The 17,856-nt window shown below is 43.5% G+C and overlaps 1 protein-coding gene across 3 annotated transcripts in view; it reads left to right on the top strand.

Annotated features, from left to right (window-relative positions):
- Positions 1-17,856, top strand: part of SPIRE1 (spire type actin nucleation factor 1) — a 172,854-nt gene that overhangs the window by 119,469 nt on the left and 35,529 nt on the right. For all 3 annotated transcript variants that reach the window (XM_078851582.1, XM_078851580.1, XM_078851581.1), the window contains exons 5-8: positions 18-101; positions 584-748; positions 14,360-14,446; positions 14,891-15,020. In XM_078851582.1, coding sequence (XP_078707708.1) covers positions 18-101; positions 584-748; positions 14,360-14,446; positions 14,891-15,020 — 466 coding nt within the window. The remainder of the gene's footprint in view (positions 1-17; positions 102-583; positions 749-14,359; positions 14,447-14,890; positions 15,021-17,856) is intronic.

The following is a 17,856-nucleotide window of genomic DNA, read 5'->3' as shown; positions in this document are numbered from 1 at the left end:
TTGCTTTTAATTGACAGAATCTGAAGAAGATTCAGGAAATGGACAAAGAAAAGAGTGATGAATCCAGCACAGACCTTGATGAGTTGAAAAATGCTGACTGGGTAGGGCTGTAGTCATTTACCATAATTTTCAATAGGTTATATTTTGATGTAAAAAATTAGATATTCTTAAGCTGCTTGCTTGTCACCTGCTTTCTGTAAAAAACAGTATTTAGGGTTTTTTGTTTCTGTAGTATGACTTGCTAATGACTCATAGAAAAAGTGGAAAATAAATGAAATCTAACACTGCCATCAGTGATTTACTGAATTACACTGTGATTTTGGGATTTCTGTTAGTGACTAGAATAATCCACCAGATTTGTTTTCTAGTTTAAGATGGGTTTTGACCCAGGTTTTCAAACCCACTGTACCACCTATCTACTTCATTGTTGTAAAAAATAAAATAAATTTAGTCTTATTTAGTTGGTTTAATGGTTCTCTGATGTGACGAGTGAGCTGTTTTTGCCTTAACTGCATTGGTACTCAGTAATAATGAGAGTACAGTAAATGTTCTGAAACCTTATTTGTCTCCTTTGACTCTTCAGGCTCGCTTTTGGGTACAGGTGATGCGAGATTTGCGGGATGGTGTTAAACTTAAGAAGGTTCAAGAGCGTCAGTATAACCCACTTCCAATAGAATATCAGCTCACACCCTATGAAATGCTAATGGATGACATTCGATCCAAACGCTATACCTTAAGGAAGGTTATGGTGAGTTAAGAATACCATTATGATAGATCTATACAGTCACCAATCACCATTACTTTCACTTTGTTTTTCAGAATTGTTACTTCAGTCATGTAGTTAGCTATTCTTACATTGTTTTTACTGTATCCTAAATTTTGAATATTAATTAAGAAAAAATGGATCCATCAAAATGTTGTGCGCCTTGCTTTCAGATGACAAGGACAAAAAAATTTCAGGAGACAGGAAACCGACATTTGATACACTTGAACAAATTGATTTTGTGTTGACTTGCTAGTAACACTAAAATTCAGGTTAACAGTCTTGCCGTACTTCCCAAGCAATATGAATTTTTTTAGTTGGCTCTTCATACTGTGGAGTACATTACTGACCAATCGTAACATAATTTTGTAAAGATATATATTACTTCAGAGCTCCTTGGCCATAATACTTTTCAAGGTGTGAAATGCATGAGAATGGCATCTCATACTGTCATAAAAGTGGAAAGCCAAAAGTATCTGCAAACTTCATCATAGGCACTTAAATTATTGAAGTAGGACAGTCCAATCTAAAGCTCAGGAATTATACCTTGTGGGAATGAATACCTTCCCTTGAAGTCTTCAGCTTTAATAAAGGCTCACAAGTTCTGATTTGGGCATGACTGTTTCAGCACAATGCAGTGTTCCTTTGGACTCAAGAGAACAAGCTGAGACATCGAGGCAAGCTTCCAAATATCAGTGAATTACTTCCCAGACACTCATGTACAACTTAGGAGTGACTGTCAGGAAGATGTACTTTCTGTATTAGGACCACCTACTCCTTGGTATGTCCTGGAATCTCTCAGACCTTCTATTGCAGCTGCTTCATATAATGGTTTTTTAAATGGTCATTATCATGCAATTAATAATGGACACCAGGAACTGAAGATTTCTTAACAGCGATGAGCACATTCAGAAATCCCTGTGTAAATGCATGGATTTGAATAGTGTCAATGCTCTCAGCACTGAGAACTGCCTTGAGATTTCATGGTTCGTTTTTGCCCACTGATTGCACTAAGACAAATGTTGTTGACTAGAGAGTGCTGGGAAATGATTTTATGCAACTTTGCAGGAGGTTAGGGGGTTCATTAGGATTTTAAGATTCTTGACAAAAACTCTCAAAATTTTCTTTGTGTTGAAAAAGCTATTTTCCCCACCCAAAAATATTTTGATGGAAGGCTTTTAACCAGCTCTATGGTTGATACATCTTGTGCCTTGTTCTAGAATCACAGAATTTTGCACTGAGCTTGGATGGCTTCTGATTTTTTCCTGCCCCTATCTCACCCTACCCCCAATAGATTGGCACATAGAATAGAATAGAAATATCCACTCCTTATAATGGAATGTAGCCACACCCCCTTCCTCACACAAGAAGGCATTGTGATTATGAATGATAGTCTGGAACCAATTGACGTTACATGGTGCTTCATGTGTTTCAAAGTGATATGTGAACATTACCTCATCAGTCCCTACAGCTCTCCTGTGAGGTAGGCAAGTGTGTTGTTAGCCTTATTTTATAGATAGGGAAATAGAGTTATTCCTGATGTGACTGGTTGTGCTCACGTGAGTGTGACAGATGTAGGTTATAGGTTGTATCTTTGGGTCAGGATGGGCACCTCTCTCATCCCAGACATCCTTCCTTGGATATGGCCACTGCTGTAGAGCTGGTTTGGAGTTTAGGGTGTAGCTCTGTGTAGTCTTATGTAGTCTTCTGCAGGCAAAAAGCAGTCTGAATGAAAAAGGCCAACAAAATAATCCTGCAGCCCACAAAACGGTCAGCGCTTACCCCTCAAGGCAAAAGTTAAATAGTTTCTGTAAAGGGGGTCGAGGTTCCTAGCTCCCTGAAAGTTCTGAGGGGCCCAGGCTGAGTGTCCTGGCCTCTTAAAAAGGAAAGCAAAGCAAAGATAGTCATTGCATTTTCCCAGAGGGAGCAGGGGGCGTATGCTCTTCAGCAGCTTTCCTGCAATAGATGCTGCTGTTGAGACACTATGGTGATGAGGGCAATTTAAGTACATAAGTAGTAATGTTATCTATCTTATAGCTATGGTTCAGAGAGCTGTGTTACTTTTAATATCAACCACAGAGCAAAAGAAAAACAAAACCTGGAGGCCCTTTGCTTGTGACACAATACATGGATTCAGTACAGTAATTTTGTTTGACTAGGAGCCCTGAACGATATTCTAGTTCACCTTTTGCCAACATAGCCTCAAATTTGACTTCTGTCAAGTTAGTTCTCAAAAGATTTTCTTCGTGTGGTTGGTGTTGAAGGCACAGCTGCTCTTTCTGAAACCCAGATACTAACTATGTACTATATGCCTGCAGGCATCCATTTCAGTCCTGCTTCTTTCATCTATGAAAAATACTAGGCAGGTTGTCTAAAGCCACTTTTGGTCACATGGGCATAAAAGTGAATTAGGATTAGAATCTGCTGCAGGTACAAAATCTACTGGTTTGTCTCTGAAACTGTTGCTAGCTTTGTCTGACTACAACTTGCTGGTACCTCCATGCTAGAAAAATAACTTGTTTCTTATTATAAAGTTTCCACCTAGTAGTTTGTGTTTTGCTGCTGAGCATGCTCGAAGAATTTCTGTGCAGAAAATTGTATAATAATATGGATGCAGTTTGATAGGAAATGAAATTTACTGAAGCCTGAAGGGTTCACAGATCCTTACAAGTTCAGTTAGATCTCCTGAATACAGCATATTTTTGCTGTCTGTCATGGGTCATAGCTAAATATATATATAATATATATATATATTCCCAATGGAGAAAGCTTTCATGTCTCTCTAGATGGGGAAGCAAAAACAAGAGTCCCAAATCTGAATGGAAAAGCAGCGAGGGGAAAAGAGATTATTTTTCTTTCTATCAGTCAAAACATACACATGGCAAAATTGTGATTTAAGCGAATTTAAACAATGGGAAGTCAATCGACTTAAGCTCCAAAATTGCTTTTGAAAATGGGTCTTCGTCAATCTAAATCACTTAGACCTTGCAATGCTGAGTTGAGCAATGCCTAAATACCTTTAAAAATAGGAGTGTTAATTCTGAATTAATGAATTTATCATCATAATTCCCTGTGAGGTGAAGTGTTTGTATTATCCCCATTTTATACATGGAGAAATGAGGCATACAGATTAAAGCCAAATTTATCAGATGCGTCAATAATTTTGGGTGCCCTATTTGAGAAGACTAGGACCTGATTTTTCATAGTACTTAGCGTTTGATAGCACTTTATATGTTCAGAGCAGAACTCCCAATGACTCGAATTGCAGCTGTGACTGCTCAGCACTTCTGCAAATCAGAGCCTGGGTGTCTCCAGCAGGACACCCAGAAAATAAGGAACATGCAATTAATTGCTACCTGTGAAAAGTTTGGTTTATGTGTCTTGTCCAGTATCACATAGGAACTCTGTGGCAAAGGGAGAGAGAGTGCTGTTCTCTTTTGCGGCATTCAATTGCCTTAATCGTGAGATCATTCTTTCTTTTCCTGCAGTTCCTGCCTCCTTTACCGCACATCTGACCACCGCAGTAAATGGGGCAGCACAGAGACAACAGCCTCCTTCACAATACAACCCTGAATCTTTCTCAGAGCACTGTCCTTCTTATGCACTCGGGGAGCAGGGGTCCTGTGGGGGAAAAGTAGTCTTTAACTACATGATCACTGTGACCAAGTGGGACTGTTCTTAATATGTCTTCTGAATACTGTAGGGGTGCCTCAGTTTCCCCTATGCATTTCTTAAGTATCTAGGTGGTGGGATAAGGGTGTATGATCGTTGCAGAGCCCTAGAGGGCAGGTGTGTGTAGGGCTCTGGACACCGAGAATAGCCAACACCCTGTTTCCTGGCAACTGATGTCCTGGCCCTTTCCCCCCTGCAAGGTGAGAGCTAAAGGGTTGGAGAACAAAGGAATCAGGTGACCTCCTGGCCCGGGAAAGGGACAAATCCCAGAGGAGGAGGGGCTGGAGAGAGTTTCAGTTTGGGGCTGGCTGGGGACGAGGAGTGAAGTGCAGACGTGGTTGTCTGGCTCACTGCTCCCTAAAATGGACCCAGCTCAGGGGTCCTGTTCTCTGTACCTACAAGCTCTGTTTTAGACCATGTTCCTGTCGTCTAATAAACCTGTTTTACTGGCTGGCTGAGAGTCACGTCTGATTGTGAAGTTGGGGTGCAGGACCCTCTGGCTTCCCCAGGACCCCGCCTGGGCGGACTCGCTGTGGGAAGCGCACGGAGGTGCAGAGGATGCTGAATGCTCCGAGGTCAGACCCAGGAAGGTGGAAGCCGTGTAAGCTTTTTGTCCTGAAGACAGTCTGCTCACAGAAAGGAGACTTCACCAGAGTCCTGACTGACTTTGTAGGGAGCAGTTCCAGAGCATCACTCGGGGAGTCCACGATAACCTTTAGCCAGTGACCTGGAAAAGTTCGAACCCACCAACATTCCTATGGATGCCCCAGCATCTCTCCCATTCCTTGGTAGGAGTTACACCAGGCCCTTCCAGTTTTACGCCCTTCCAATTTCACGCCCTCCCTTAGGTCGGGGTGCTCGATGGCACTCACGTGCCTCATGTGGGAAGGTTTCTGCGGCCCGTGTCCTTTTGCCACCCCAAAATCCCCGAGGGTCCAACTGGAATCGGGTCTTCTCCCAGCGCTCCAGTCTGGAGGGTTGCAATTTGGGCTCTCTTGCTTAAGAGCCCCCATCTTGACCTGGGCCACTCTCTGACCAGGTGTCTCTGTCCCCCACCATTCGGCATCAGCCCAGCACCCAGCCCTGTGTTTGAGGCGTCGGTGAACCCTGTAAAGGCCTTGGCAAAGTTGGGGTTTACCAGATTTACCGGGCCCTGGATTAGAGCCTCCTTCAACGCAGAGAGAGCCCTCTGGCACTGCTCGGTCCAGACCAGCTCGTCTTGCTTCTCCTTCTTACATAGCTCAGTGATGGGGGCAGCTAGGGAGCTCAAGTGGGGTACAAGCCTCCAGTAGTACCCCACCATCCCAATAAAGGCCTGGACCTGTTTCTTGGTCTGGGGAACAGGCCACTCTCTGATTATCTCCACCTTACACTTTTCAGCTTTTACCGTCAGTCCTGCCTCCTTGAGGTAGCCCAGCACCCTCTTCACCTGGGACACAGACTGTTCACTTACAGAATTAGCATGGAGACATTCCTTTCTCAACAACCTTGTCTCCCCAATAAGCTGGCCAAACACAGCCTTTGGTTATAGGCCTGTTTAACTTTCTTAACAGCTTTTACTCCATCTGAGACCTTCTCAAAGCTATCCACACTGGATCTTTCAACAGAAAAGTCAGTGGCTTAATTCACAACAGAAAATTTCTGGCTGTTAGGAACTGAAACTTCCTTGATTAAATCACTTTCACACCCTTCAGTTGCAGTAAACTGTTTGCAAAGACTACCATGAGGATTCCTTTCCCTAGGGGCTTTTCTATGCAACAATTCATCCTTCACAGAAATTCTGCCATTACCCTCATTACCTAGGGCTTGCTTTAGAGGAACACTTTACTGAGCAACAACAGATTCTTTCTGGATCTCACTTACATCCAGAGTTACCTCTGGCCCATCAGGCGGATTCCTACACAATCCCCTTTCAGGCAAACTCACAGACTTCCTAGATAAAAAGTTAGAAGCATTCTCCTTTCCTTTGCCACACACAAATTCAGGAATCTTTTCCTTCTTGCTACAGGTTTCCATACCATCAGTAAGTAACATAATCAAATCACCTTTATGCTCTCTTTGTGCCCTGGCTAGGATCTCACTCTGATTAGACAGAGTTGCTACACCCTTTCCCAACAACACACTAGTAACAGGCAAAATACAAGCACCAGAATTGTCTGGCCTCTGGGATTTTTCATAGACACTAACTGGATGCGACCTAGTTACAGTGCCATTCTCCCTAGCAGACACAAACTTAGGACCATTCCCTTCCTGGGCTTTAGTTGAATCCAGAACCAACTCTGAGACAACTGTACTATTCTCAGCCATCACAGGCTGAAAGGCCCCTTCTGTCTGCTCCACAAACAAAGAAGAACCAGACACACATTCTCCTTTACCAGACACACAGCTTGGGATCTCATTTCCCTTGTCCCAGCACACAGAGCTGTTCACACACAACTGCTTGGAGACCGGGGTAGCTCCCTCCATAGGCAAGTCGATACCGCTGACAGACACAGGCACATTCCCTTCACTGTCGCACTTCTCCAGGTAAGGTATAGGGACACTCATCTTCCACTATCCTCGCCTTCCCAAACTGCTGATTAGACAAAGCCATCAGCTCACAAGGCTGCCTAGGCTCATCCAAACTTTCCTTACCAAGCACCTTGCCACTCCCAACAGATAAACTGCTGCTCTTCTCACTACCCTGAGCTACTTCCAGCAAATCGCAGTTACCCTTCTCAGGTTCACTTTTACAAGCTGTACTCTCAAAGTTCTGTTGTTCTTCCCTTACCAACCTCTGCTTCCACAAGGAACTAGATGTTAAATTCACTGAGAGTACAAGTCATATCCAAAGTGTCTAGAGATGAGAGTAGACCTGCCATCCCCTGCATTCTCGAGAGATTAACTACCCAGCTGTTCTGCTCTGCAGACTCAGCTACCTAGTCTTCCATCTCGCTGGCTGGGCCTGGGGTCACAGCCCCGCTGAGCCCTGTCCCTGGTTGCTCCCTCCCTGCCGTGGGATCACTTCCCAGCAGCGCCTCTGGACAAGGCAAACCTGGTTGGTAACCGACCTGCCCTGCCTGTCACCCCCACCCCCAAGCTGGGGTCTCAGCTCCCACTGTGCTCAGCGCTGCCCTTGCTGTTCCAGTGGGGACAGGCAGTGAGCTCGCTGCTTTCCTCACTGCATCAGAGCCAGCGTGAGCCCCCTCTCCGGTGCGCAAGCATCTCTCTGTTCCACCCAACCCCAGGAGTCTGGTTACAGGCCGGCAGGTAGCCTAAGCCTAGCAGCTCCGCCCCCCTGCCAGTCACATCATCTGCATTTTAACTGACCATTTCCCTCTCAGCCGATTGGTTCCCTGGATTCAAATTCAAACCCTTGGCCGTTACAGGAGCAGGGCCTGGATCCTGTCCCAAAGAGACACAGTCACCCCCAACAGGGTCTCACAGCTGATACCCTGGAGAACCCCAACGACCAGCCAGCCCCCCCCCCGGGTCTGCACAGGGATCTGGGCCATAGGCAGGGTGAGGGGCTTCATCCCTGGAACCCTCACCCAGGTCACACAGCCCCTCAGCATCTGAGGCTGCACCACAAGGGGCCTGACAACAGTTCTTTCTGTCCCAGGATCTCGCCACCCCAGGAATGTCTCCCCATTGACCATCACCTTCCGCTCCCACTGGAGGTCTGAGGGGCCTGAGCCCAGGAGACTGCACACAGACATATAGGTTGGGACCAGGAGTGGGAGCCTGTCCAACTCCCCACCCATCTGGCTGACGGAGTCTACGGCCTTGGGACCCAGCAAGGGAGCCAGACACCGGGGCTTTTCCTCAGGGTCCCCCTCGTTCAAATCGCCAGCCTGCTAAAAGTCAGTGAGGTGGGCATCCACATCCCCTCTCTCCTTAACCAGGGACAGCAATTTAGTATCGAGGTTCCCTGTGGAACTGGCACCCCGGGGTCTATCCCCACTCACCCCGGGAAGTCCCCTATGCCTCTCCGCTCCACCATCACCAGTTCATGCTGCTCCTGCTTCTGCAGCTCTTTCTCGGGCTCTCGCTGTCTCTCACAGTTCTCTTGCTCTCTCGGACTCAGCTCCAATCCCGTCTGTCTCCGATCCCCTGATGGGGAACTCGATCGTGAAGACTCCCGTCTGGTCGGGGACAGGAGCCTTGGGGATGCCTGGCTACCACTCTAGCTGCTCCCAGATCCTGCTATAGCCCCATTTGGGTCAGGAATCTGTTCCTTAGAGCACTCATCCTTCTCCAGCTGCACAATTAACTGTGCTTTGGTGAACTTTCCAATGTGCAACCCTCTCTTTTTGCACAGGGTTACAATATCCTTCTTAAGGAGATGGTGATAGGCCATCACTTTGCTGTTCCCAAGTTGTTGTGAACTCACAGGCCTGTGTGCTTTTAGGCCCCCCCCCCAGTTTCCAGGGAGAACCCCTAGTGTGCCAGCCCAGCCCTTCTCGATGTCACCACCTCTTTGCCAGGGTCGAGCTGCAGACTCCTCCGCCCCTGGGACCTCTTGCTGCAATCCCCAGGTGAACCCTGTTACTGCAAAAGTCCTCCTCTCTCCCAGAGCCAAGCCGCAGGCTCCTCCACCCCAGGACTGCTCACCACAGTCCCCAGGGGGACCCCATTACTGCACAATCCTTCTTGCTGGTCACACACTCCCAGGGGTTAACCGCCCCCCGAAACCACTCCTCTTTGAGCCTTCAGCACACCTGGTCCTCGTCAATCCCGCTTTGTTTTACTGCTCCCCAGTCACTTACTGCAAGAAGCGCCATCCATGGGGTGCAGTACATCCCACTGTTGCCACCAGTTGTCATGGAGTCCCTGAGCAATGCTCTGGAACTGCTCCCTACAAAGTCAGTCAGGACGCTGGTGAAGTCTCCTTTCTGTGAGCAGACTGTCTTCAGGACAAAAAGCTTACACGGCTTCCACCTTCCTGGGTCTGACCTCGGAGCATTCAGCATCCTCTGCACCTCCGTGCGCTTCCCACAGCGAGTCCGCCCAGGCGGGGTCCTGGGGAAGCCAGAGGGTCCTGCACCCCAACTTCACAATCAGACGTGACTCTCAGCCAGCCAGTAAAACAGGTTTATTAGACGACAGGAACATGGTCTAAAACAGAGCTTGTAGGTACAGAGAACAGGACCCCTGAGCTGGGTCCATTTTAGGGAGCAGTGAGCCAGACAACCACGTCTGCACTTCACTCCTCGTCCCCAGCCAGCCCCAAACTGAAACTCTCTCCAGCCCCTCCTCCTCTGGGATTTGTCCCTTTCCCGGGCCAGGAGGTCACCTGATTCCTTTGTTCTCCAACCCTTTAGCTCTCACCTTGCAGGGGGGAAAGGGCCAGGACATCAGTTGCCAGGAAACAGGGTGTTGGCTATTCTCGGTGTCCAGAGCCCTACACACACCTGCCCTCTAGGGCTCTGCAACGATCATACACCCTTATCCCACCACCTAGATACTTAAGAAATGCATAGGGGAAACTGTATTCAGAGCATACATTAAGAATAGTCCCACTTGGTCACAATCCCATAATAGCATAATGCATATGCACAAGGGGAGTGTAAATACAGAGTTTTACGATGCCTGAGTCACCTATGGTACATGCACACAGAAAATATATATACAATCTTGTGGTTTAATTGTATTTACAGAAAGAATATAATGCATTAATAATGCAAGTAGCAAGGAGAAGATGATGAAATGTAAACTTTTCAGAGCTCTCTATCCAGTGCACTTGTACTTTACTTTAGTATTTGTATATAGCATTTTAGCTTCACAATTGGTATTTCTCATGGTGGATATGTTTTCATGTGAGTGCAGGAATAACTATTTTAGAAATGATGTAGCATAGCTCACCTGTGATCAGCCCACGTTTGCTCAATTTCACTTCAACTGAAATTTTCCAGATCATACTGTGACAGACCCATACCAGTGGGGTGTACAAATATACTGGCCACTGGATGAACAGTTTTCTGATCCCTGAGTGACCAGAGCAGGGGCTGCACTAGAGCAATCGAGAACCTGCTTGAACCAATTAAGACAGGCAAGCTAATTAAGACACCTGGAGCCAATTAAGAACATACTAGAATCATTATGGCAGGCAGACTCATCAGGGCACCTGGTTTAAAAAGGACCTCCCATCAGTTAGGGGAGGGTGTGCAAGGAGTAGGGAGTGAGAAGGCATGCTGCTGGAGGACTGAGGAGTATAAGCGTGATCAGGCTTCAGGAGGAAGATCCTGCAGTGAGGGTAAAGAAGGTGTTGGGAGGAGGCCATGGGGAAGTAGCTGTCACGCAGCTGTTACAAGAGACACTGTAGACAGTTGCAATCCACAGGGCCCTGGGCTGGAACCCGGAGTAAAGGGCGGGCCCAGGTTCCTCCCATCCCCCTGAATTCCCTATTTGAGACGAGTAGGTGACCTGGACTGTGGGTCCCACCAGAGGGGAAGGTCCCTGGCCTATCCGCCGACCCACTAGGTGAGTCAGCAGAGACTGTGGGGATTGTTCTCCTCCTTTTCCCCGTGCTGCCCAGTGATGAGGTTAGCTGAGTGAATGGCAGGTTTGAGCCCCTAGCAAAAGTGGCCAAACTGAGGGCGGCCGTGAATCTCTGAGGTGAGCAAATCTGCCAATAAGCGCAGGACCCGCCAAGGCAGAGGAGGAACTTTGTCACGATACAAAACATAGTATCAGTCGAATTGACTGCATTGTCAATTAGATACATTGTTCTACTGTGCTTTTTCTAAAGTGTTGCTTGGTGTGGCTGTGTTGAGATAGCTTCATTTCAATGGTGAGTAAAGCAATTCTTTTGAATGTCATTTGTAATGTGCTTTTCAATCACTTGGGATCAAAGGCATGTTATAAATACACAATTATATTTATTATCATAACCATTCAAGATTAGACTTGCCATTTGCAGCCAACCTGTTTATCTGCAAATCATATTTGTTTATTGAATGTGAAAGTGGTGGGCTGAAAGCAAGTGTAGGAAGCCACCTTCATTGTGTTTTCATCTCACTGTGCTTTTGCTATGTGGTGTTTTATGTTTCTGGTAGATCTTACACTCTCAGGCCACATTTTTTCTAATAGGTAATGTTGCTAGTTTTAATGTACTCTTGTACAAAATTCTTCAGAATTTTAAATGTAAGCATTTTTCTTTCATTTTGATTTTTACATATAGGATATTTTTGGCAGTGCTTTGAGATACTTTGATTAAACATCAGTATGTGGTTGGTTCCAGTCTGGTATCTGAACAGAATTACAAATATTCAACACTTTTTTTTCTGCGCCTGGCTGTGTGGCACAGATATGCTTGTACTGTGCATATCTGACCTAATCTATTTAATCCATAGCCAAGACTTCTATTTCTGTAAGGGCATTCATAACCACCAGTTCTTATAATCACTTTTTAATAAATAATGCTTGTGAAAGAGTGTCTATTTTGGAAACAGAAGTTAGTTTGACTGCAGAAAAAATACAGCATTTACAATGGCAATGAAAGCTTTTCAGTAGTGTGCAGAGTCTCAGCTTTGACCATAAGTCCTTGGCATTTCTACTGAGGCTATATCAGTTACTCTGCCATATGCTTCCATTGTGGCCTTGGGGAAATCAGTTGAGCAAATTAGGTATTTTAGTTTTCCCAGTAGTGAAATAGGGATTCAAATACTTACTGATTGTATAGGGATGGTATGAAGGTTAATTCAGGGAGTAAAGCTCTTTGAGATCCTCAGATCAAAGGTCCTCTAGAACTGCAATGTTGTTTATTATTTATTTTATATTGTGATGTTGATAACTGTCCCGTTGGGACTGGACTGAGATTGCCAGCTCACCAAACAGCTGTCAAATGTTAACAACTTTCAATCACTACTAACTTTGACAATGCTTGAGCCAGTGACCTGGAGGAAGAAGACTTCAAGTCTCATTACCAATCAAGTGAATCATGCAGACCTGTGAAAACTATCAATTCTTTTACAAGGAAGGGGGAAAACATAACTGCTTTAAAAATAATATTCTCCCCATCAAATGTCAATAAAAACCATTTAATTGAAAAGTTTTCTTTAATGTTTTTGGTGAACATGAAGGATGTGGGAGAGTTCTGTGTTTCTATCAATAATATATACGCCTCCATTTACCTTCTTGATATTCTGCCTGATTGCAGAGAATTAAATCAAAGGAAGCTATCAGGAGGAAATAAACAGGAAATGAAACATCAATAGAGGAAAAAATATGCCAGCGACAATACCAAGGATCCTTAAAGGAATGATGGGGGAACTATTAACTGGGAAATGCTCCCCTGCCTGGCTCTAGCCAGGCAATCAGGCTTTTTCTCCATGCCTGAGCAAGGAACAAAGGGACCCTAAACTGTTAATGACTCCGGCCTATCAATTTTTAAAGAAAGGAGGGGATGAGCAGGCAGCAGCAGCTGGCAATGAGTCTCTTACTAAGAGATACTGAGAGACTGCTGCAGAGGCTGGCTGTCTCTCTTGGCCCAGGAAGGGGAGAAGCTTAGTTTCAATATGATACATGCATCGTGTAGGCCATCTGTTATTTTAACCCATTTCTCTGCATACTGTGTTCTGGCTGACTAATAAATCAGGCCTTGTGAAAATCATGGACTTTTATTTATTTATTCATTCATTTTTAGAAAATTCATGGCAGTGACATGGGTAAAGCAGAGAATTTCATGCAATAGGCACAGAATGCAGTCAGCAAAAGGTCACTGCTGCATTCATTTGCCTCAAACTGGCCACTGAGTCCCTCCCTCCCCCTCCCCCCCCCAGCTGCCAAACTGCTGCAATCTTTTGCTGGAGCACGCTCTAATAGTTGTACCTTACATGAGAGCAGCTGCTTTATTATATAACCTGTATCTACAATATATTACTGACGTATTGCAGAGAAATACTCTAGTGTACGTTTCTCCTTATCTCCAGATTGAGACCTCTGAAAAAGAAATGATGTTGTAGCTCTGAAGATAAGAAAAGCTCTTCCATACAAAGAGACATTTCTTTTTTTTCCCTCTTCCTCTTGCAGGATATACTTTTTGCTGGCTTAGTTTTACTAAGTATTAATTTTAGATATGTTATCAAACTCTTTAGTTCACTTCCAAGCTTCATTTATACTTCAAAATATTTTAAAAGTATGAGTAAATTGATAAACTTTGTAAGGTGACCTAAGGCCAGGAAATTCAGAATGCAGCCACTCCATACTAGCACCATCTTACTCCTGGTAAGGTGTGCTGACATAGGCGTTGTGGTTGATAGCAGCTGCTAGATCTGAAAGAATGAGAATGGACAGTTGGCTTTTTCCATTGCCAGAAGCAGATCGTCAGTGGGACTAGCAGTGTGTGTGCTTGTACTCAGGTCTGAAACAAGGCTGAAAAGAAGTCAAGGAAATCTCAGGACCCTCGATAGTGCCCAAGTTGCCTCATTACGACCTTCTTAGTAGCCTTCCCTGAAAGAAGGTTAGAGGCAGTATAAGAGTTAATGGTTTTGCCAGCCTCACGAGTTGCTTTCCTAGATGTGGCTCTAATACTTCTTCATTTGAGGCCTGTTGACACACTGTCCTCCAAAGAGAGGTATAGACAAATTTCCCTAGTCACAAACCCAGTCTTCTCCCACAAACATACTGGAAGCGCTGATGTCTGATTGCATCAACGATTAATCCTAAATTTTATTAATTAACATTACTGCAATTGCACTTATTCTACATCTGTACATCTGCACTCATTTTCCATTTGTAAAACCAAAATGCTCTTATCTGCAGCATTTCTTGTCTATGTATTGCATACAGATTATTCCTCTCTTTGAGTCTGATGACAGTTTTAGGATCTATTTAATGTAAGTTTGAAACTCTACAGGTTTCCTCGGTATATTATGATCTCATTACACTGCAAAAATGTGAATAAAAAGTATAAAAATATTAATTTCATTTTCCTCCTTTCAGGTCAATGGGGATATTCCACCTCGATTAAAAAAGAGTGCTCATGAAAAAATCCTGGATTTCATCCGATCACGACCCCCATTAAATCCTGTATGCAATCCAATATGTTTCTTCACAGTGAAAGGCTGGCTTTTTTCAATGTGTTTGTGTTTTAGTGTTTTGTTTTAAAACAGTGTAGTAGTACAAATTATATCTCTTGTTTGTGTGCTGTGCATTTATTCTTATGTGTTTCACACAAGAGCTGTTTAACTTTTCTGGTCTGTTTAGGAAGATCATTGTAAAATCGTGAAACCTTAACACTGACCCTTAGCAGTTATCCAGTATCTTTGTGAATCTGTGTTGATCTTATCTGCTTATAAAATTATACTTCCAATGTTCTTGTTAAAAAATCCTTGTGAGGAACGTACTCAACCGTGTTCATAAGTGAATGAAAGTAAAATCACTTCACAATAATTTGCTATTTGAAAGAATCCTTGTGAAATCACATTCCAGGAACAATGCTTAGAATGAACATTCATTCTTCTTATACCCAAGGCCTCTGCGAGAAAACTGAAACCAACCCCACCACGGCCACGCAGCCTCCATGAAAGGATACTGGAGGAAATCAAGGCAGAAAGAAAGCTGCGCCCTGTCTCACCAGATGAGATCAGGCGTAGCAGGCTAGGTGAGTATTTGCTTTTGCTTATACTAGTTTTGAGGAGCAGTACTTGCACAAAAGTGCTCCATATAAGGATCTTGGCAATGTCTGCACTGAGCTCAATTAAAATGGAGAATAAAATAACTCGTACCCGTTGAAAAGAGGGTCGACCCTGCAGGCTCTGCATCCTTTCTGGTAACTTTAGGAACAGAAGAATTTAGTACCGTGAAATGATTATTTTCTTGTTTTAAAAATAAAAGATGTGTGATTTTGACTGATTGCATCAGGTTTCTGATGTCATAATTAGGGGATTTTAAATGACAAAATGTTGATTATTGAGCAGTGGGAGTTACATTAGATCATCTCATGGATGGGAATGGAAGTTTGTTTCCCTAATATGCAATATAATGTGTTACACACAGATGTTTTTTAAATTCATTTTATTCTTGTTTCCTGCTCTCAGCTTCATTAAGCTCATAGTTCTTTATTGATTATATGTGTTTAAGTTTCCCTGAACTTTTGAGCTGAGAGCATTGCAGTCATTTTGAATGTAAATCTTTGCTTCACTGTATAAAGTTATGGAGCCGCAGTAAGCGTTCATATGAATTTCAGTAAGCGACTGATTCAGATCTATATTGCAAAGCAGTTTTTCTGCAGTGTACATTAAACAATCAGTTGCCTATTATAAAATTCTATAAGTATGACATTTTTCACAAGTCGCCACTTTGTGCCTCAGAACCATTGAACTAAAGCAAAGCGTGACCACTAAAGATGTTGCAAATACTCTAAACTGTTACTTCCATTTTCCTTCTTTAAGAGTAAAGTATTTAACTGTCACAGAGAAGCTTTGTTAGCTGGATTTATGCAGAGAAAGAGTGACATGTTGTGGCAAAAAAACAACATACACCTGTATTTTCTGTTGTTCTGTTTGGCAGGATATCTACGCCTAGCACATTTGTTTAAGGCAGTGGTCCAAACTCAAGTGGGTTGTATTTATTCATCGTCTGTCGGGGGAAATTGTTATCACCCTTGTTTCAGCCAATTTTGGGGGGTGTTTGTGTGACACTTGGATGCTTTTTAGCAGCAGGATGTTCTGAACACTGTTTTGTGGACCATCTGGAGCCTGCTGTGGAGTTGATTTATGGTTGCCACAGCCTTTGGTTTCTTTTTACCTCTCAGACCCTTTCTTATATGAAAGACTGGAAGCTCAGCAGAATCTCGAGTGGATTCAGTTTCTTTACTTAAGAATATAAAAATTCAGCTTTAATATACGATATGTTCCCCATTTGGGAACTCTGTCTTACAATCATAGAATCGTAGGACTGGAAGGGACCATAAAAGGTCTTCAGGTTCAGTCCCCTGCACTGAAGGCAGGACTAAGTCTTGTGGTAGTCCTCTTTCAGTCCGGTCAGATTTTTCACCACTCAGTTATATGGTTCGAAAAATGGAATATTAGAGCATGCTTAGCTATGAATGGAGAATTCAAGAGAGTTTATTGTACAGACTACAGTAGACTAACAAGTTTTTTCTCTCAGCACCTGTGTAAACACCTAATTGTCATTAGCATGAAGAAAGAAAAAATATTTTGTGACTCATTCAAAGGTATTGCTTCTTGTGTTAGAAGTATTAGCTTTTTCTTTTTTCATATTGAAACTGACACAATAGATTTGTTGTGTGAAAAATCAAAATTTTCTTCAGAGCAAAATTTATATCTTTTTGATAGATTTGGGGATGGGAGAAGAGCTATAAATAGTCCTGACTTACAGATAGATAAGTATTGTATGTAATTTAGTGTAGTGAAAATGTAAGGTAATAAGGCTTAAGGATTTTAAATCTAAATGGAAGCCCAACATAGAACACAGATGGGAGAAAGATGTGGAGATGATTGTGGATAATGCATTTAAACCATCTGGACAGGCATAGTTGGCAACAGTGAAAATAAATGAAGTTTTGGAGTGTATCAATGAAAATATAGAGTATATTATACGTGTGCTGGAGTTTTTCTGTTATCAAAAGCATAAAGAAACCTTGTTTGGAATATGGTAATTTATCTTGGTAATCATATTGTGCATAACCAATTACACACAGAGAATTTTGCAACATAGGAGTGACCAGTATGAATAAGTGTCTGATAGAAATGAGCAGTTTATATAGGCTCATAAGAGGTCTGAATAAAATGGAAGAAAAAGAGAAACATAGAAAGTGTATCTCCTGTAGTTGAAAGGGTTTATTTCCTGGTATGAAAAAGTTGAGCTAATGGAGCTTTGGAGAAAACCAGTTCTTCCCTTCTGTATTTCATTTGCTTTAGGTTAGTAGTGAGGGGTGTGCCATTGGAAAAAATAATTTAAAACCTGTCTGTAATTTAAGTGGACAGAGATTTTAATATATTTAGCCATTCTTTTTGCATTTGCTGTTGCCTCTGGCTTATATTGTCCATTCTTGCTCTAAAGGAAAAGTACCTCCACTCCCAGGTTTGGCTCTGGGTCAGACACCTACTATACATAACCTTAATTGATTCCCATTTCCAAGGCTTATCCCTGTGCAACCTTTTTTAAACACATAGCTTAAGGGGATGTGTGGCTGCTGGAGCATTCATACAAGCGTGCACATTTTACAGGCTGGCAAATCAGCATTCAGGCAAATAGGTGCAGATATGACCTGCTAAAGTAGTCTCAAGTAAGAACGAATCTGACATTATGCTAATCCCTACTAGACGTTTTATATTTTTGAAAATGTGGACCAATTTTAATACAGTTGGCAGTTTATGTTCTGGATTGGTCCAGGCGCTGTATGTCAGAAGTGAGGTGCATTGACCGAGCTGAGTTGAACAGCTGTGCCACACCTGTTGCTTGTAGCCATGTCT

Source organism: Lepidochelys kempii, chromosome 2 (assembly GCF_965140285.1).
Source record: "Lepidochelys kempii isolate rLepKem1 chromosome 2, rLepKem1.hap1, whole genome shotgun sequence".
NCBI classification, from domain to species: Eukaryota; Metazoa; Chordata; order Testudines; family Cheloniidae; genus Lepidochelys; species Lepidochelys kempii.
Note: the sequence above shows the minus strand (reverse complement) of the source record. Positions and strands in the feature narration are given on the sequence as shown.